Here is a 21,725-nt window from a genome sequence, read left to right on the forward strand (position 1 = left end):
TCTGGGGGTCCGGACCCCCCCCTTCCATTAGAAAAATGAATGGTGTGTGCTGCTGTGCCGCCGCACTCAAGCCCCATTATAATGGTGGCACTTAGTCTGGACCCCCCCCCTTCCTAAAATCCTAGCTACGTCCCTGCTAATAGATTAATATCAAGTACTGTGGACTGTTCCTTAAGTCTCACAGAGAAAGAACTAGCAAAGAATTATGTTTGCATTTCTTGTGAGTAAATCCTGTTGTTAGACAGCTCCTTCCGAGGTTCTGAGAATGAGACATTTGTCACTTACCATGTAGGCTTACGGTACATAGCAGAGAAAGAGACATCCAGACCCACTCTAGGTGAGGCTTAGGGGCTGAACAGACTGGCAAAAAAGAGCTGGCATTCTGGCAGCTTGGTGGCTTGGCATATGTTCAATGCAACCTAAGCCCCTGGAAGGCCACCGTGAAGCTGCCCAACTGACCACATGATGGCAGCGTTGCTGTATTTTGGCGGTATGGCGTTTAGATTCTGCATGCCACCAAAATGCGGAAAAACCTCTACCACAGTGGCAAAAGCACCAGGGAAGTACTAGGTTGAGGCCACAACTTGTGGTTGACACGGCTCTGATCTGGTGCTCAAAGTGGCAGTGGCAAGCCACTCCTTCAGGGCAGTCTGCTTCGCCTCTTAGTCTCTGTCAGTTCAGTTTGTTGTTTGTTATGTAACTTCAAGGCTCACTCTGACTTCTGACCTATCCTGGAGTTTTCTTGGCAATATCTTTTAAGGCAGCTTGCCATTGCCTTCCTCTTAGGCAGAGATAGTGTGATTTGTCCCCCCACTGGGTTTCTTTTTCTGAGTACGGAATTGAACTCTGGCTTCCTGGAGTCCTAGGACAACACTTAGACCACTACCAACACTGCCTCCTTATTAGGTTGTTAATTTTTCTTCCCTGTGCTTGGTTGTGAAAGTACTGGGGAAGGGGCCAGTTGTACAATAGTTTAAAATAGGGCATGTTACTCCCTGTCTGGCCTGGGAGACAGCAGGCATTAACCTATTCCCATTTCCTTTCTGTGGTCTGGAATGGATCTTCACAGTAAGTAATCCACATTTTAATTTCTGCTTTACGTTTTTCAGGTTTATTATTTCCGACAAGGCCATGAAGCATACGTTTCAATGGCAAAGAAGAACAAAATATATAGCATTAATCCCAAAAAACAGCCATGGCATAAAATGGAACTACGGGTATGTCTCTTTCTCATCTCTCTTTTTAATTTTTTAAATTTTTAAAAAAAATATCTTGCTACAAACCTACACATATCTACAAGGTAGATCCAACTAGACTTAAAAAATTAGGATAGCCTTCTTTAGCTGAAGGGGTGAGTTAAAATATTTATGTATATATGTGTATATTTTTTTTCTGTTAGGAACAAGAGCTGATGAAGATAGTTGGAATAAAATATGAAGTTGGGCTGCCTACACTTTGCTGCCTTAAACTTGCTTTTCTTGACCCAGATACTGGTAAACTGACTGGAGGATCTTTTACAATGAAGTAAGGAAAATAAAAGTTCAGATATAGCTAATGTGGTGTTTAGTCATACAACACAGTGTTTGATAGCTATTGTGGTGTTTAGTCACACAACACAGTGTTTCCTCTTTTGTAATAGATCTGCTGTAGATAAATTAAAAAGTGCTTGTAAAATGAACCTGGTTTAAAAGTAGTTTTCATGTGTTCATACCTTTGAACTTCTGAAAAATAAACTCCTGCTCTTCATGTAGCAGTTGACATTATAGTCAAATATTAAATTGTTGTTTTGTAAATTTTTGAAATTTGCTGTAATGAAATTTATTGAGTTATATTATTGAATAGCATCCATCAGTTGAATTACATGTCTCAACAATAAGGATTGTCTGGGGACCAGATTGGGGGGACAGCCTGTAGCAGGAGGTAGAGGAAGGGACAATTCTTTTGTTTGAGTGGCAGCTCACTTCCAGGTTACCTCCATCCACCCCACACTTTTTAATCTGTTCTTGATTGATCTCTGTTACTAAATATATATTTCTAACCCAGGTGAATCTGTTATTTCTGCTAAGTTCTATGTTGGAATTGATACGTTTTCAAATATAATTGACTATAAAATAGTAAGCACTGTTTTCATATTATTTTGGTTGTATGTAGGTATCATGATATGCCAGATGTTATAGATTTCCTGGTGTTAAGGCAGCAATTTGATGATGCAAAACACAGACGATGGAACATAGGTGGGTCTCTTAGGATACAATCATATACCAGTGATTGTATGTGTGTGAGTGTGTCAAAATTTCATTTGATTATAACAGAAGTGGGTTATTAGCATGTTTCGAAGGATACAGTCCTTTTAAGCACCTATAATGTATTAGCAATGTAATATATACAGTTTAATGTAAAGTACAAGATTGAACTGTTTCTAAACAATTTTATCATTATAATTGCACTTTATTCTTCTAATGAGTGATGTGTTTTAATAGTTTAATTGTATTTTTATGTTCACTTTTGTATACTTTTAATTGTATTGTTATTTTAAATTGTAAGCCGCTTTGAGTCCCCATTTTAGGGGGAAGTGGGATATAACTAAATAAAAATAAACAGCAACAACACTAAATCAAAATTAGAATGGTTAGTTTCTATAATAAACAGTGATTTAGTACATTTGATAGCAATATGGGTTCCTTTTCTATACAATTACACAATGTCTATATGAAAATCTCTAATTTAATAAACTGATAAATAACAAATCGTGCATTTGAAAATTAACTAAGGGACGAAATGGCTTCCTGGTGGTTTGGGGGCGTCTCGTTTAGATGATGCATACCCTCAAGCCAACAGGAAGCTGCAGTGAAGCTGCCTGCCTGACCACACAGCGGGCAGCTTTGCAGTGCTCTGGCAGTACGATGTTTACAGGAGCACTGCAAAGCTGCAGCAGCAGTGGAAAAGTTGGCTTTTTGCCACTTCTTTTTGGGCCAGTAAAAAAACCAGATCGGGGCCATGGCGTGTAGTTGCTGCAGCCCCAATCTGGTGATCAAAGGGGTGGTGTTAAACCGCCCCTTCAGAGCCATCTGTTTTGGCCCTAAATCATGACTGATAGACTCATGCTTATCCAGCCACCTCACCCATTTTTTGTTCACTCCTCCCTTGTAGTTGTTAACATTGCTGATTATTGAATGTATTTCATCTTTTTGAGTTACACAAAAATTTAATTTGCCAGTGTAATACATTTAATTTGGGAGCGTGTTATGAATGAATAGATGAATGAATTCTGTTTTTCCTTCCTTTTATTTTCTTTCCTTTTATTATTGCAAGTTTAATAGTAAGAATTTAAGATTTTGTTCATGTCCTTAGAATACCTGTTGAACTTGTTAGGAAGGAGACAGAGATTAAGATGAAATCATTAGTCTGTATCTAATCTAGAGAAAAATCCCTTAGAGTAGATAACTGGCTCACAAAGTCCCAGGTGCAGAATTCAGTCCTAATGCTAACCTCTGTTCCATTTCCACTGTAGTAGTGAGTTTATCAGTTCAAGATGGTTTGAGCTACAAGAGTAGTATTTATATCTGCTATATTTTGAACAACTTTTAGCAGTGTTCGTTTACGTGTTTGAATGTCTGTGAAAATACTATCCTAGGAGAGGCTATGGAAGACTTTAAAAATCTTACAGGAATGTACTGGGATATATTATTCATATTGTTCCCTGTATATGAAAATAGACATGCCATAGTAGGTCTCAACTTGAGAAAGAGCCTTCTTCTGTCAGTTTAGCTTAAGTTAGGATCTGTTCTTCATCTTGCATCTTTGTGTTTGTGAAGTAGTTAGTTGAATCTAAAATTACTGGTAACATTTATGAAAAAACACAGATTAATGAAATAGTGTGATGTTTCTGTCCAGGTGATCGATTTAGATCAGTAATTGATGATGCTTGGTGGTTTGGAACAATAGAAAGTCAAGAGCCTCTTCAGTCTGATTATCCTGACAGCTTGTTTCAGTGCTACAATGTCTGGTTAGTAACTTTGTTTATATATATAGTGTTTATTTTTCTCCTTTTATATCTCATTCTTTTATCTTCTTCAAAATGTGAAAGTACAATATGTGTTGATCCTCAAAATATTCATGTAATTTCACTAATAACTTAAACTTGATTCTTTTTTCTTGAAGTTGGGACAATGGAGACACTGAGAAAATGAGTCCTTGGGATATGGAGCCAATACCAAACAATGGTATGTGTCTACTTTCCCCTAGATGTACAGAAAGGAGACAGAACTTACTATGTACGTATGTGATCAACCATAAAGAAGTTAAGCTGATTGTGCTGTAAAGAAGGGGAACAAAGCTATTTTTAATACATTCGTAAAACTGTGAAATGATTTGTTATTTACTCAAAAAACATTTTATATACATATTAAAAAGTGTATTTTTTTAGCTCTGAACATGTTGAATTCCAATATGCCATGTGCAATATGAAGTTCTTTAGAGGCAAACATTTTCTCAAGTCTTTCTGTCCACTGCATTGCTAGAGTAAATTGCCAACTTCAGAATTAACAATACATTCCTCTGTAAGCACCTTGATAATAAACCTTAACTCTCAAGGTGATCATATTTTGATTATCACATTAAAGCCTAAATCCTATTGGTTCTCCCAGCTAGATTAAAACCAATGAATCAGTTGGTGAATGGTAAATCATCTCATTTTGTAGACTTAAATCTCCATGTGGTTTATAAAAGTCAAACTCTTTTCAGTTTGCTTTGCTATGATTCATATTATCTAAATAGTGTGAGCAGCCACACTCATCAGTAGGTATCCACCATTGCTAGAAAAGCCAGAAATGATGGCCACCATCCTCTAAGCTTGATGTTTTCTGTTTACCAGTCTTTCCCTCTTTTTAGACAGACTGGCATGAGTTTGCAGGTTTGATAATTATGAATCCGTGCTGTAAACCTTAACAACAGAGCAGTCAAAGAACATTGAGTTGCCTGTACCAGCTCTAATGCTGGGAATGAGCAGGATGATCCACATCCAAATCTGCAGCTCCAAAAGCAGAACGAGGGCTGTTTACTCATGATTATGAATGTGGCAGTCAAAATGTAGAGAATCACATGAGCAATCTCTGTGTTCATACATTAAGAAGCTTCAACCATAAGTGTGGAAGTCATTGAAGTTAACAAAGGAACAATGTAACATGACACTTTTCAAGACTGGCTTACATTTACGCAGATACTGTTTTAATGCTGGAAGAGGATTATACTCTCCTTTCCCACTCTATGTTTCATTCTTCCTTTCTAATGTTTTGCTTCAAATAAGGCTATTAAGATTAGTAATAAGAGTACTCTCAAGTCCTTCCCTAGAAATCTAAACATCTTAGTGCAGGAGTCCAGACCAGTTATTAAAACTTAATTGTCATGCTTGCATGATGTGAAGATGGACTTATTTATTTACCAATATACTTCACTGTAGGATTTAAAATGCTGTAAAAAAATAAGGACATACTAACAGTGTTTAGACATATAGTAACATTGTGAAGACTTTCATTCAGTCCTGATCCAGTAAGGATATGCCGTTTTGTTTCCTAAAATTCCTTGGCTAGTTTTGACATAATAAAAGAAGAGATTTCAAGGGGGTAGTAACGTTAGTCTGTTGCAGCCTACATTTGGTGAATTGGACAGCAGTCTCTGCGAGTTTATGTTAAATAAAATTTACTCATTTTTATGGTAATGTCAGAAAAGGGACAAATTAACCTCCCTTATAACAAAGCATTTGGTATTACCTGTACCTTAAATATGATACTTCTTGTTGTTGTTGTTATTGTTGTTATTGTTGTTGTTGTATTTAAATCCCACTCTTCAGAAATGCTCTCAGAGTGGATTACAAATTATTAATATAGAATGTTAATGACAAATGTTGAATAATGTGCATGCACCCACATGTATAATGTTATATTCATAATGATCACAATCAGCTACTGCTCTTAAATAGTAGTGGGCCGTGGATTATTCATATCATTGTTTCCTTAATATAGATATGCAGTACTTTCATTTGCAAGGATTACTGTACCAGCTGTTACGTTCATTTTATGCTTCATTTCAGCTGTCTTTCCAGAAGAACTTGGAACTAGTGTTCCTTTAACTAGCGCTGAGAGCAGATCACTGATATATAAGCCTCTGGATGGAGAATGGGGCTCCAGGAGTCGTGATGATGAATGTGAAAGAATAATTTCAGGGATAAACCAACTTACAACTCTAGGTAATGTTTAGTATGAATGAATATAACAACTTATATCAATGCTCTCTAAATGTTTAGATTATCTATAATTGAAACATTTTTTTAAAATTTGATCTTTGTTGCTTTTCTTGAAGCACTTACTGAAGGCTATGTTGTTATTGAGACCAGTTAATCTGTAACACTTTTCAAACATTCTAAAGGGAGAAATAACGTTTGTGTCACTGACTATGAAAAAGCACACATTAACATTGGTGTATAAATACAAGAGAGGCAGTGAGGCATAATGCTTTGAGCATTGGCTTGAAATTCTGGAGACCATGTTTCAAACCCCCATTGGGCCATGGAAACCCACTGGGTAACCCTGAGCAAGTCACACTTTCTCAGCCTCAGAGGAAGGCAGTGGCAAACCACCTCTGAACAAATCTTTCCAAGAAAACCCTGTTACGGCCTCAGTGTTTCCATAAATTGGAAATGATTTGAAGGCACACAACAACAAACTTAAATACAAATATCTGATCAAGAAAGACTGCTTAGCGGTTCTTTTAGAAAATTTATTTAAAAAATACCTATCTTTAGCTAGTATCTATCTTTAACTACTATGGGGTAGTCTGCACTGGACAAATAAAGCAGCTTCTTACTGCTTTGAAGGCAAGGTGTTTAGACAACACATGAGGTGAAACTGGATGGAAGCAAAATGAAGCCACACTCTGGCACTTAAATTCAGAGCAAAAGGAAGCTGGGATACTCTGACTCAGGGCAGAAAATGTGCATCATCGCACTGGAGTATAAACAGCCAGACATCAGTATGGGACTGCAGCAGAGCAAAAACATGATGGTCAATTATGCCATGGATATAAATGCAACATACACAAGCCAGACAATCCAACAGGAGGGCATGGGATGACAGGGAGTGAAAGGGGCATGTATGGGGGACCTCCATGATTGTGTTTTGCCAATGTATCACTGGGTGCATCGATGCCCTGTACAACAAACATGTGACTGTCTGGCCAGTCTTACAGGTGGGCATCCGATGGAATGGCATCTGAGCAGGAAGATGTAGGTAATGTGTTTGTGCAATGATGCACATATGTGGTGGGAAAGTGAGAAAAACAACAACCATGCAGTGCAGCTGACACCTCATGGGTGTTTGGCTTGCCTTGGGAGCAGGCTGTGCAGACAGTAGGGTTTTAGTCATCTTTCAGAGAATTTAGGATTGAGTCACTTTTTCCTGCCCCTTTGCTCCAGACTTCAGTGTCTCTTTTAAAATACCTTTGCAACTTTTAAAAAATTGCTGTTCTATGATGCAGTAATTACATCTTTGTTGTTTTCATATTTAGATATTGCCTCTGCTTTTGTGGCACCTGTGGATTTCCAAGCTTATCCAATGTACTGTACTGTGGTGGCATATCCTACTGATCTCAGCACAATTAAGCAGAGACTGGAAAATAGATTTTACAGGTTTGTTCCTCTTATAATTACAATTCTGCCTACTCCAACACTTGTCTTTTTACATAATTACATCTGGAGTATTACAATGTATTGTACATAAAGCTGCCTTTGCATTTGATTCATTTGTTCCATATGTATCAAGGTTATTGTTAACAGGGACCATGTGCATGGAGTGACTTTCTTGTTGAAACTGCTGCACTTGATTACTTAGTTTCCAGGTATAATTGTAAGTGGTTATGATGACTGTTCAAGCCCTGCATGCATTAGTACCAGAATAGCTGCAGAATCCTTTTCTCAAATATAAACCTGACTCACCAATTAAGATAATCTTCAAAAATCTGCTGGATTTCCCAACCACTCCTGAGATGCACTTAGTCTAAAGAGAGGGACTTTTCAGTGGCTTAGGTTTTGGAATTGTCTTCCAAAGGAAGTCAATCTCATTTTCTTTCATAATGTTCTTTCAAGGGAGAGATTTGGTATATATTTTTACATAATGTTTTGAACTAGCTTTTGAATACAAAATATTTTACTGTTTTATAAAATTTATTTTTAAAATAAAGTTAAAAGTTTACTTTATAAATTTTTAAAATTATTTTATGGCAGTTTTCAGTTGTTGTTTTTGTGTTTAATTTTAAAGCTGTACTCATGTACATTAAATAAATACATCCATTTAAACAATATTAAATAAATAAATAAAATTAAATAAATATACAATGTTCTCTTTGTTATTTCTGTTAGACACCCTAGGTTTCAAAAATGAAGGCTATGTATAAACGTTTAATACTTTATTCAAGATATGGCGCAAATACAAGGGTTCATTCTATTTGAAAATTCCAAGCTGGGCCTCCCCTCAAGAGGCTTTTTATAAATCCCAAGGGAAAAAAGGACAATGGCTTACATATAAAAAATTGCTGTTTAAGACGAAAGGAAGATTTGAATTCAAATTTGTAGATATTCTTAAAGAGGAAGAACTTGAAATACCTTGGCTAATGTTTTTTCAATTAAAAGAGAGATTCAAAAGAGATAGCAGACAAATGGGGTTTGATTTTGAATTAAGGGACATTGAAAAAATTATGTTTTCAGATGTAAAACATGCGGTATCAAGAATTTATAAAATCTTGTTAAACATTGAGTTAAATGAAGAAACTGTAAAAAACTGTATGATAAGGTGGATGAGAGACATTGGGGAACAAATACCCCTTAACACCTGGGAGAAAGCATGGGGGAAAACCCAGAAGTTTACCAAAAGTGCTCACTTGATAGAAAATTATTATAAACTACTTTACAGGTGGCACTTGACACCAGTCAAACTGTCAAAGATGAAGAACAGTAATAAGCCCAATAAATGTTGGAGATGTGGGGAAGAAAATGCTAACTATTTTCATATGTGGTGGTTATGTAGGGAGATAAAGGAGTTCTGGGAAGCATTACATACTAAAATCCAGAATACACTGCAAACAAAATTTGAGATCAGCCCTAAATTGTTCTTACTGAACATTACAGATGATCTGGAAGGTAAATTAAATCAAGATCAAATTGGCACTCTGCTTTACATGATCACGGCTGCTCGCTTAATTATTGCAAGGCATTGGAAAGGGGGGAACACCCATATGCTGGAGGATTGGTCTTTAAAACTACATGATCTGATGATAATGGATAAACTGACAATGCTGATTAATGGGAAATCAGAGCAACACTTTCAAAAGAAATGGGGGAAAGTTAAGGAAATGTGGATTCACTGATAATTTGTAACGAGGAATAGCAGATTATTTATGGTGCTATTGGTCGGCGTTTTTGAGCACACCAGCATATATTTATGTTTATATGACTAACGATTAAGGGAAAATGCTGGTGCCCTGACTTTGTCCCTTTGTTTGGTTGAATGTTTGTTTTTCCAATTTTTTCTTTAATTGTTGCTCTTTCTACGCCAAAGTCTCAATATGTAACAGAGAGATCTGTGGGACCGATTCGGGGAAAATAGAATTTGTATATGGATAAGCGATATAAATAAAATAAATTAAAAAAAAATAAATGTTTAATAAAAATAAATTACAATGGAATACATAGGAGATAAGTCTTTTCATTTTTTTTGTTCATTTTCTAAATTTTCTCTTTGATCCTTATAATATCCATGTACCATGTTAGTGGTGATACATGGATATTATGAGGTATTATAAGGTAAAAACAGAGAGCATAACAACCATTTAATTAGAACCAGAGATCATCTTTGCTTAGCACTCACATTTGCTGTTATTGCCAAAGATCTGCCATGGAAGAAGTGAAATAGTAATACAGAGAAATTCCTCAAGAAGTACAGAGTGCACTTTTCACTTCTAAATTGAAACTAGTCATTACAAGTTGCTATAACATTATTATCCTTCCAAATGAAAGTAGTTTCCATTAAGCTTGATGGAAATGTCTTTAAAATTAAATAGATAGTTCCTCTCCCTTGCTGTATTTCATTCACAAACCTATTTTTTCCATTTTTTAAAAAGGCGTCTTTCTTCACTTATGTGGGAAGTCCGCTATATAGAATATAATACTCGAACATTCAATGAACCAGGAAGTCCCATTGTCAAATCAGCGAAGTTTGTCACAGATCTCCTTCTGCAATTCATGAAGTAAGCTGATATATACAGATATGTAGCCAATGTGAATTGGATTTGTTTGTATCCTTCAGCATGTGTTAAGAATAAACCAATGTTTCAAGTAATTTATTGATATCCTAGATGTGACCTTATTATGTTACTGTAAATTGGATTGGCAACTATGGGTGGCCGTGTGGCCACATTAACCACCCAGGACTGAGGGCTGCAGCTTTTCCTGTACCTGCAAAAAGAGAAATTCCCCCCTCCATGGCCTCTAGGGAGCATGGGGGCATTTCATCATAGTTTTGATCCTTCCTGACTCATTTTGAGGTTAAATAAATGTTTTTGAAAAAATGTGCAATTTTTATGACCCCTGGGCATCCAGACATGATGGAAATGCTCTCCAGACTCACAGAGATCATTTTTAAAGCATTGAGGGGTGGGGACACCTAGAGGGTCCTGGGGCTGCATGCAGCTCATAGACTGTGCTTTGAACACCTCTGCTGTAAATGTTTTAAGTGTTAACAACAGAATGCTGTACATCGTTTCTAATATGATAGGAATAGGTTTTTAGTAGTAAGGAATTATTTTTGGAAACTGACTTTTTGGTGGTAAGATCCAGCTTTTGTAGCTATTATAAACTAAATAATAGAAGGATACAAAGGAGGAAAAACATTTTTAACTTGTATTTTAAGATAATTTTCATTTTTGAAATTTTGCAAACATTAATGCAATTTTTGTATTAAACAGAGATCAGACTTGCTATGACATAATCCCGCTTTATAATGCAATGAAGAAAAAAGTCTTGTCTGATTCGGAAGAGGTAAGCTAATTTAGTATGTAATGATTCTTGAGTGTGGGGACAAAGCTTTTCTTTGGTATATTATAAAATATTTCTGCATCTCATGCAGTACTAAATATTATTGCAGGTTGTAGATCTTTGGTGGAACTGGAATGAATGTAGTTGAAGAATATCATTAATGTCTGACCTTGGAAATGATAGTTGATAACTGAGAGTGGATCTTGATGATGATGATAATGATTAATAATAATAATAATAATAATAATAATAATAATAATTTTTATTTATATGCCGCCCAATCACTCGGGATCCAGGCGGCTTACAACAGAGGAATAATACAAAGTAAGCAATGACAATAAACATGAAATAAAAAGAGATATCACAATCAACAATAACAGTAGATAACAAAAATAAAAGATATAACAAATCCACAGCAGCAGATTAAATAACAAAATACATAGCAGTTAATAAAGCAAAACAAGTGAAAGGGGGGGGGAACCTAACAATAAACATTCCTTTCAATTCAACAATTAAAACAACAATAAGGGACGACAAGTTCCTTCATCGTCCTCCAGCTGGCCCTTGTTGGAGTCTGGGCAGGAGACGGGAGGAGAGCGTGGGTCCCCCTTCCCTCTCTTGGCTGGAGGATTCCATGGAGACCCTTCTAACATTAGCTTCTCTTCCCTCCAAAACTCTGAGAACTGATTATTCTTCTTTGAATCACACAACTGGGTATTCCTGCACCTGTGTAGAGCATCTTTGGAATCTTCTAGAATATCTAGGCAAGATTTTTGGTGGTAGCTCCACCCACCAACTATATCCCTCTGTTCCTGCCTCAGTTCCCAAGGATGTCACATTGCAGCATCCCATAACCAAAGAAAGCAGGACACATGTGAGAGGAGGATAGTCAGGTTTGTGTGACCTCACAAATGACCGCTGTCCTCCTCTTTTGTGGTCTCTCTGAATCACACAGCTAGGAGACTAGCAGGCTACCATATCAAGAGATGGGAGTGTCAAACTAAAAACGTGTAATCATATAACCAAAAGACTGTATTAAACAGCTAGAAGCAAAATGCTCTCATCAGAAGGCAGTGAACAAGGAGATCACTTTAAACTTAAAAGCAAAACCACTCTCCAATGCTGCATCAGCTCTGAACCAACCATCAAGTCTTTAATGCAAAATGAATGTTGAGGATTGTGACCACACAGCAGCTTGGCAAGTATCATCCAGTGGCACACCCGTAAGGAAGGCAGAAAAAGCAGCTGCTACCCTGGTAAAATGGACTCTAACACTGATGGGGGAGGGGGTTCCCAGTCAGTTCGTAGGCAAGTTGAATTGGCAATACCAGGAGACCCAGCTTCAGACTTGAGCAACATATGAACAGTCTACTTGTTTTCCTCAAATTTGATACTCTGTATAGAAAGCAAGAGCTCTACATGCTTTAAGGGAATCTAGGGCTTGCTCAGTCAGATGTTGGATTCTACATAAGGGCATAAACTATTCTAGAAGATTCCAAAGTTGCTTTCCACAGGTGCAGGAATATCCAGTTGTGAGACTTCACTCGAAGAACTACAGTTACAGGTAAGCAAGCTGTCCTTTCTATCTTTGCCATATGGTTATGTTGCATTTGCAGATTCTTGCTACTAGAATGTGAAGGCCCAGGGGAAACATCAATTTAGAAAAAAATGTTTTTCTGAAGCCCTTTTTCCTGAAAAGATGGCAAAAATAAGATAGTGACCCTTTTTTTCTTAGATGTTCCTTTTGTGTCGTGTCTTTTTAGATTGTAAGCCTGAGGGCAGGGAACTGCCTAATTAAAAGATTGTATGTACAGCGCTGTGTAAATTTACAGCGCTTTATAAATAAAGGATGGTAATAATAATAATAATAATAATAATAATAATAATAATAATAATAATAATGTCTAAGATAAGATTTCAACTGCCCCAAAAATCATTTCTAAAAACAGTCTAAAAGGAAGACATTTATGTAAGACTTTATACAGTATCAGATCATTACTGGGGTGAAACAGATAGGCATAATAAGCCCGTTTCTGGGTGGCTTGGGGGCATGGTGATCTTGACACATGCCCCAAAGCCACCCAGAAGCCTCCCCAACCTGGAAAAGCCACTCTCAAAAGGACTGTTAAAAACCCGCTTCTTTTCAGAGCATCATCCAAGACCGAGGGAGCCAGGCTGCTAACGTCTGTTTGCCACGGTTCCAGGATGAGCAGGTTTGGGGTAGCCCCAATCTGTCCTTTTGGGGCAGTCTGTTTCATTTCATAGTTCCTTATCTTGGTTTCCTTTTCTCAGTTCTTTTTATGGGAATAAATGTGTTATGTTTGCTTAACACTGGAGATATATAAAGTATTCTTTTCTGTTTTACAAATCTTGGTTTCCATTTTTGTTCGTTTGTTTGTTTCTCAACTGGCAAACCAAGAGGTTCCTTTATAATCAGTAGCTCCATTTGTAACAAAAAATAAAGTTCTGAAAATAGGTTTAATTTGTTGTTATATTGTTAAAAGATTGTACTTTTAATATCAAACAAGATACTTTTGTGCCAAACCAAGTTGTATATAATATATCTTACGTATAATGTAAAGTAACAAAGAGAAATGATAGTATGAGCTTTCATAGACTTGAGTTTATTTCCTCAGATACTAGCCTACGAAAGCTCATGCTACTGACCCCTCTTCTTCAGTTAGTATCAAAGGTGCTTCAGGATCCTGTTACATACTGATTTTCTAGACTAACATGGCTATGTCTTTAAAGTAGGGGCTTTCAACCTAATGTCTTCCAGATGTTTTGGACTTCAACTCCCAAAATTCCTGGACATTTATGTTATTAGCTGGGATTTGTGGGAGCTGAAGTCCAAACCATCTGGAGGAGCAAAGGTTGAGAACTGCTTTTAAGTGAACAAAGTGTGAACGGTTATTGCATTTTTCATTTTTTTAAAAAAAAATCAATTTCCCCCTGTGAAAAACCTAGGAAGAAAAATCATCCCCTGCCAAGCATGGTTTACACCTCTACTTGCTACTTTGAGTTTTTCGTATCCATTATGTGGTTGATGCATTATCCTAACTTTTGAGGAAGTCATGCTGTTTCTTCATGGTTTCTGTATCTCATACAGTTGGGTCTTGTACCTGTGCAGCCGTACAATCAGAACATTTCATAACTGAATAACAGTTGGTGGGAATCCCACACTTTTGATATGTATGCTGTGTCTTTCCCTCTTCTGACCACTGTTTTCCATCTGCTAACTTTTTTTATCCATTTCTGAGACTTAGTTTTTGGTGTCACCTTTTGGAGGAGGCCTCCTTATAGGAAATAGGGGAAGAGGGGAGTAGAAAACAGATTCTGATTTGAGCTCTGAAACTACTGGAAGCTTCTAAAGGGCAGGAGTTAGAGGCTCAGCCATTTAAATCCTCTAAGCATTGCAGGCTAAACCTCCAGCTTCAAAAGACTAGGAGGTGCATTGGCTGGCCATAAAAGGAACAAGTTGAGGTAATTGGGCCAGCTGTGCTGACCTACAGCTAGCTATGAATCAGAATGGCCAAGACCATCTTTTGCTGCGAACCACAGTGCCTCTGTGTTGCTTTGTTCCTTGAGCCATTGATTCCTAGAGTTTCACTTGTTCTTAAACATGATGCCCTGTACCCAAGCCAGATGGCCATCTAGCCTCTAGTTAAAAAACCTCCAAAGAAGAAGACTCCACCACATTCTGACAGAATATGTTCCACTGTCAAACAGCTTTTACTGTCAGGAACTTCTTCCTAATGTTGAGGTGGACTCTCTTTTCCTGTAGTTTGAATCCATTGCTCTGTGTCCTAGTCTTTGCAACAGAAAACATGCTTTCTCAATCTTCAGTATGACATCCCTTCAAATATTTAAACAGAGATATCATATTAGCTCTTAACCTTCACTTCTCCTGACTAAACATACCTAGATCCCTAAGCTGCTTCTCATAGAGCATGGATTTCCAGATCTTTCACCATTTTGGTTGCCCTCCTCTGATTTCATGATTTCATAAAAGTGAAGAAGTTCTGAATGGTCATTTTATCTTCTTTTCTCTCTGTATGGTTTGGTTAATGGGAATAAAAGTTAACAATGTCTGTGTAAATAGTACACATCCCCATATATCTCTAATATTATGGATGCATTCACGTCATCCTTGGCAAACAGTTCTTCTAGTCCAAAGTTCTTCCATTTGAGCTGTCTGCATTGCCACATGTATTGATGAAAAATATGGCAGTTTTGGATATAGTTCTCAGAACCAAGTTTTCCCATGACTGGATAACTGGCAGCTGGTACTATCTTCGTGTTGCTTAGCTCAGGACTGGGATTGCATCATTTCCTTTCTGGAAGATCTAGGTCTGTATATCAATTTGGGGAAATCATAACTTTCTTCCTCTGCATGATTCAGTTTATGAGAGACCACAGATTCCACTTGGAACAGAATAGCTGCTGTCCTTAGAGACTGTAAGATCAGAAGCCATGTCTACAATTTGCATCCACCAGAGGCTCTCGATCATGATAGTATTCTTTGTTCTCATGTATGCTCCTCTTAACTTGCTTCAGCATGTGTTCATCTGCAACTGCAGGTGGATATGGGACCAGAGGTATTGTCTGAATGGAGATGCAGTGTTTGTGACTTTACTTTCCAGTCTGAGCACTTGACTTCCATTTCACTGACACCACTGACACCTTTCTTCTGCTACTGTTATAAAGAATGTTGTAGATCTTTGATTGGGAGCATACTGTTTCTACTTCCATGTTTATGTTCAGAAAGAAAGAACACTACAGTTGCCCCTACGTTTGCGCTGACTATATCCACGACCCTCAATTACTCGCAAGGAGCAAATGGAGGGGATTAAAATGGGGTGCACGCCTGCAGCCACTCGTGGGCATGTGCCCCCAGTCAAGTCTATGGGGCTGGAATATGTGCGAAATTCCATTTTCGTGGAGTGGGGGGTCTGGAACAGATCCCCCGCAAAAACGGAGGGCTGACTGTATTTTCTTATTCTTTCTCATTGTCCTGTAGATCCCTGCAGTTATCAAGGCATTCAGAGCTTTTGAGTTGAAAGCAAAGGATAGTTAGTGTTGTGATGGACAACATGACCCCAGTGTATTACACCATCAAGCAAAACAGCACTAGTGCTATCATTCCTCTTTCTTTGAATCCAGGACTTTTCAAATTGTCCGCTTAAAGTCTTGATCATCCTCCAATTTCTTGCCTTTGAAAGAGAAAACTTTTTTTCTTCATTAAGGCTTTATATCTCTGTATGCTTATATGTCTTATTAGTGCTCTTTGTAGGCTGGTCTAATAGCCTCCTCTCCCGTTTTTCACATACCTTGGTGAATAGGTACCTGATGGTTTTTGTCTCGGTTCTGACTCATTTGATGGGAAAACCATTTGACTCTCTTCCCACATGTGGTCCTTGATTACTTAACTTGAATATCACTTTCTTCATCATTCAGTTTGATTTGTTATTGTACAGTGGACCCTTCCCTTATGTGGGGATCCATCCCCCCAAGTAAGGAGAAATCCATGTATACTCGAGCCCCATTAAAAATAATGGGGCTCATGCTTGCAGTGTGGCATAATGTGTGCGCCATGGGTGTGCATGCCATTACCCCTTCCAGGGCGTGCTGTGGCTTATTACCCCTTTCCAGGGCGCGCCGTGGCTTATTGCGTATGATGCAGGTGCATTGTAGTAGCCATATCTGACAAGTTCAGATCTACCCCACTTAGCTTTCCATAGAGATAATTCAGATCTTCATCCACAGATGTTCTTGTTGGCAAAGATTGTGTCACAGTTTCATTTGTCACAAAACAGTAACAGAAACAGTATCTGCTGAGGTTTGGTTCCAGGATCCTCCATGATACCATATCTGCAACACCCTTCTATAAAATGTCAATGTCAATCAAGGTTTAGTTTTTGGATTTTTATTTATTTATTTAAAAAATTCAAGTTATGAGTGGATGTTGGGTCTGGAGGATAATCATGCCCCCTGGAAACTTCCAAAGGCATGATTCTCCTTTCTTACTTGTATGTTTTGTTTGTGATTTGGGTTCCACATGAGGTTCACATGTCTTGCATCTTACTCGACATAGGAAGGAACTATAACTGAATAAGCAAATATGAAATATACTGAAGTTAAGTGTTTTTTTGAAGTGTTTAATAAATTTACATCATATAATTAATATTTTATTACTCAAAGGAAGAAGAGAAAGACCTTAACATACCAGGCACTTCCACTAGAAAGAGGAAGGTAATATTTGTTTTGCATACTTGATTTCTGCTTCGATTATGTGTAAAAATGAAGTAAGCAAGCAGTCTTTTCGGTAAATAAAATGTACCTTGCATTCATTGGGATTTTTGTTAGCATAAGCAACTCTTAATAATTGCTGTTATCATAATTCCATAAATGGAGAGGCTTGAAACAAAAGTCTGCCACTAGCAGATTTACACTAAAACTGATATGCTTACTTTAGTGTTTTAGAGTAAAACTGTTGTTGATCCCCCATAAACACTAAGGCTGCAGAAATAATCCAGTTCGACACCACTTTAACTGCCATGGCTGAATGCTATGGAATCCTGGGAATTGTAGTTTTGTGAGACATCTAGCCTTCTCTGCCAGAGAGCTCTGATGCCACAACAAACTACGATTCCCAGAATTCTAAAGCATTGAGCCATGGCAAGTGGTGACAAACTGGATCATTTGTGTAGGGCAGATGCAGCCTAATTTATATCTCTAGTGCACATTAGCAAGATGGGTAATAAATCACTGATAAAGAGAAAATCAGATGGTGATGATCATAACCATTGTCAATTATCTATATAGAACCATTAATGTACAAAAATAAAACCGAGATACAACCAACAGTGTAATATTAAAAAAGGAATATGAAGACATAAAAATATAAAAAATGCTGCCATAATACAGAAACAAACCGTCCTGCAAGTGGTAAAAGGAAATGATTAGCTAGATCATGTAGGGCTCTAAAAGTTGAAACAAAGAGCTGATAATGGATTCTAAAAAGAATAGCTTTCTCTTTATTTTGTATCTAGCTGCTTTTTAAAATAAGGCATATTCACTATTGTTGTTCCAGGATCATCAGCCAAAGCGGAGGCTGCGTAACAGAGCACAATCCTATGATATTCAGGCATGGAAAAGGCAATGTCAGGAATTGTTAAATCTGATTTTTCAGTGTGAGGATTCTGAACCATTTCGCCAGCCAGTGGATCTACTTGAATATCCAGTGAGTATTTAAAACTATTACATTTCTGTTGAAGCATTCACATTAAAAACTAAAGCAGAACAATGACTGCTACTTTTTAAAAAAATTAATGTCCAACATTTAGTTTTAAGTGAGAGATTAAGCTTTTTCTCCTTCCTACTATAATCATCATGCTTGTAGTTGGATTCATATGTTTATAAAAATGGATTTTTTTGGTACATTGTCTGACCTTTTCCTAAAAGATGATATGCTCCTGGGCTTAAAGTACAGTTTAAGTCCACATTTTTTATTTTCCTAAAAGCTTATCCAAAATCACTCCTCATAAAATAATAATGTAATATTATATGTTTGAAATAAATGAATTAAAATTGTTGCTGTTTTTTTTTTAAACCAAGGATTACAGAGACATCATTGATACACCAATGGATTTTGCTACTGTTCGCGAAACACTAGAAGCAGGGAATTATGAATCCCCAATGGAGTTGTGTAAAGATGTGAGACTAATCTTCAGCAACTCCAAAGTTTATACACCATGCAAAAGATCAAGAGTAAGGCTTCATAATTTATACGTATTTGATTTTTGCTATGCTGTTTTGTTGAGCATAGTGTGCAACTGATACTGTATGGACACCAAAGCACATCTGAGATGCTTTATTCTAAAGCATTAGAAAGACTTAGGGCTGAAACAGATGGCCCTAAAAGGGCAGCTTGATGTTGCCCTTTTGATTACTGGATCAACCAAATGCCACAACCCTGATCGGGCGTTTTTCTGACCCAAAAAGAAGCGGCAAAAAGCTGCTTCTTTTTGCACCAGAAAAAATCCGCCCTTTTTGCCCACGTTATGGCTTTTTGGTACTCTTACAGCTTGGAGTGTCTAAACGCTGCACTGCTGGAGCACTGAAAACCTGCCTTCATGTGGGCAGCAGGGTGTCATGATGCTGGCTTCAGGGCGGTGTTGGAGTGTGCACTGTCCGTATGCCACGCCACCAGGAGGCTGGCGTACTGTGCTGGTTTTTACTGGCCCTTAGTTGATTTTACCTGAGAATAACATATTTTGTAAAATAAAGAAATCTAAAAACATTTGATAAATGGAAGGACTCTTTTATTCTCACAGTTTCTGTTGCTAGAACAGTCTTTGATATAACCTGTTCATAGATACATGAAAGCGTATTTGAAAAGTAGTATAACATGAGAGTTATGCCTTGTGCAGATGCATAAAACAAACAAAAAATCAGTTAATCCTTTTAATAAGGACAGTATGGATTTTCAGTTTGTTTATGGAAATGTTGTTCTTGGTCACAAAGCTGCTTTCCTCTGATGATATAAAGTTCTAACATCTTGTGAAATAAGTACTGGAAAAAAGGCGATGAAGCTAGATGTTGACTGGTTTTCATCTCCCCCCCCCCCCCAGTAAGTTGATTTTCTCTGTGTTTAGGGCTTTTTCCTATTAGTTTATATTTAATAATTGTGGTGGTATTTTGTATTCCCTTTTTGTATTACAATTATACATGTATCCCAGTTGATGCAAGAATCATTTCTAGCTTTTGTCTAGATATCTTTCACTGAGTTTCTGTCTACTGAGATGATGATAATGGTTTATATGTTGGAACTGAAAGACAGGACAGAGAATCAGGAGAATATTTCACAATAGTACATTTCCTGCTTTGAGTTCCATTTTATCAGATTACAAATCTGTTTTGCATTGTCAGAAAAGAAGGACAATTAAAGGGAGGAAGAAAAAAGGAGAAGCAGTTTTCTTTCTAGGAGTTTCACATCAAGGCATTATATTCAAAAATAAGGTTGGATATGAATATACTCACAGTTCTCTGGGAGTGATGTATTAGCTCCATATGCACTTGTGGAGTTGCCTTTTAAGATTAGAGCTTTACTTCTCCATCGATCCTTCCTGCATGCACAGACACAGTGACAACGATAATAAGTAAGGATGTGGGGTCATTGTGGTTCTCCTATCACTATCCAGCTTGGTCCCACTTTCTTCCCAACATAACTTGTAAAACATGAGCTGCATGGGAAGTGGGCAAAGGCCACCAGTCCCACCCTCATCACCACTTTTTTTAATCTCTGTGAGTGCAGGATGGAATAGGTGGAGAGTAAACTATGTTGAACCTTTGGATGGATCTTGCATTTGCAAGTGCCATGCCAGCAATATAAGTTGGTTTGTCTTTATGTATCCATCTATTTGTTTAGGTTATCATAAAATGTTTTATAGAAAGAAATTCACATTTGAAATAAACTCTTCATGTTTTACTCTCATATTGTTTAAAATCTTTAATAGATTTACAGCATGAGCCTGCGCCTGTCTGCCTTCTTTGAGGAACACATTAGTTCAATTTTATCAGATTACAAATCTGCTCTGCGCTTTCATAAAAGAAGCACAGTTAAAAAGAGAAGGAAGAAAAGAAGTAGAAGCAGTTCTGTTTCTAGTAGCGTTGCATCAAGGTATGGTACATCATGTTGTTCTTTTGGATGCAGTGGCCTAAATTCAGTGTTAGTCTTAACTAGAAAAGATCTGTTAAATCAATGGAATCTACCTAAATATTGACTTAAGTTCCAATTGATTGAACGGGTCTGCTCTGATTGGGAGTAACAGTTAGATTTGATCAATATCTGACTTGTTTCCAGGGCTGGGGAGTAGGAGTAGAAGTAAGGAGTAAGCGGTTTTTACAGGAGCTGGAGTAGAAGTAACATTAAGAAAAAATATCTTACTCTGGAGCAGGACAAGTAGTAACCCCCAAATCACCACTATTCCAAAGCCCTGCTTGTTTCTATTGGCATGGCAGTACTTAATACCTGCTTTTATTACTCCTGTACTTTATATGAAAAGAGGTTTGCCATCTTGACCCCAGAAAAGAGCCAGGGGAGCTGCTAATTTATTCTGTCCAGCTGCCGATTTGCTGTACCACAGCAGAGGTTTTTTGACCCCCACAGTTTGAATTGTTACCCCTATCTTTCCTCCACTTGAGAACCAGACTAACCTATTAAAGCTTTCTGACACCCATCTTACTGGCAATTCTTTCTTCATTTACTCACCTCCTGAAATACATCAGGAGAAAGGAGATCATACATTTTTAAGCATGAAATAATAAAAATGGGAGGGAGAAGCAGTGGTTGGAATCTTACTAGTTTTAAACAATTACATTCTTTGTAATAAAGGAGAGAATATTATTTTAAATAAATAATATCAACACAATCTAAAGCATTGTTCTGCCCCCAAAGGCTCCTAGATTGGCTACTGGGGCCCTGGAAATGTTACATCTTGTGCGGATGAAATAGGAGCTGTAAGACTGCATATTCTTGTCTACAATTTAGCTGTAAAACTTTAAGCATCCAGTGAAACAAACTCAAGGTCTTGTGACCTTATGATCACAGTTAGCCTTTATGATGCCACAGATACTTTGTTCA

At 37.4% G+C, this 21,725-nt stretch overlaps 1 protein-coding gene across 5 annotated transcripts in view; it reads left to right on the forward strand.

Annotated features, from left to right (window-relative positions):
* Positions 1–21,725, forward strand: part of LOC121926903 (pleckstrin homology domain interacting protein) — a 126,177-nt gene that overhangs the window by 94,681 nt on the left and 9,771 nt on the right. For 3 of the 5 annotated variants that reach the window (XM_042460643.1, XM_042460314.1, XM_042460397.1), the window contains exons 25-37: positions 1,110–1,217; positions 1,400–1,524; positions 2,152–2,234; positions 3,895–4,006; positions 4,162–4,274; positions 6,089–6,244; positions 7,561–7,681; positions 10,168–10,293; positions 11,011–11,083; positions 17,282–17,332; positions 18,174–18,323; positions 18,698–18,850; positions 20,599–20,762. In XM_042460643.1, the coding sequence (XP_042316577.1) occupies positions 1,110–1,217; positions 1,400–1,524; positions 2,152–2,234; positions 3,895–4,006; positions 4,162–4,274; positions 6,089–6,244; positions 7,561–7,681; positions 10,168–10,293; positions 11,011–11,083; positions 17,282–17,332; positions 18,174–18,323; positions 18,698–18,850; positions 20,599–20,762 (1,535 nt within the window). The remainder of the gene's footprint in view (positions 1–1,109; positions 1,218–1,399; positions 1,525–2,151; positions 2,235–3,894; positions 4,007–4,161; positions 4,275–6,088; positions 6,245–7,560; positions 7,682–10,167; positions 10,294–11,010; positions 11,084–17,281; positions 17,333–18,173; positions 18,324–18,697; positions 18,851–20,598; positions 20,763–21,725) is intronic. The other 2 variants (XM_042460475.1, XM_042460564.1) reach the window with 2 other exon arrangements.

This window comes from Sceloporus undulatus, chromosome 1, assembly GCF_019175285.1.
Source record: "Sceloporus undulatus isolate JIND9_A2432 ecotype Alabama chromosome 1, SceUnd_v1.1, whole genome shotgun sequence".
In the NCBI taxonomy this organism is placed as follows: domain Eukaryota; kingdom Metazoa; phylum Chordata; class Lepidosauria; order Squamata; family Phrynosomatidae; genus Sceloporus; species Sceloporus undulatus.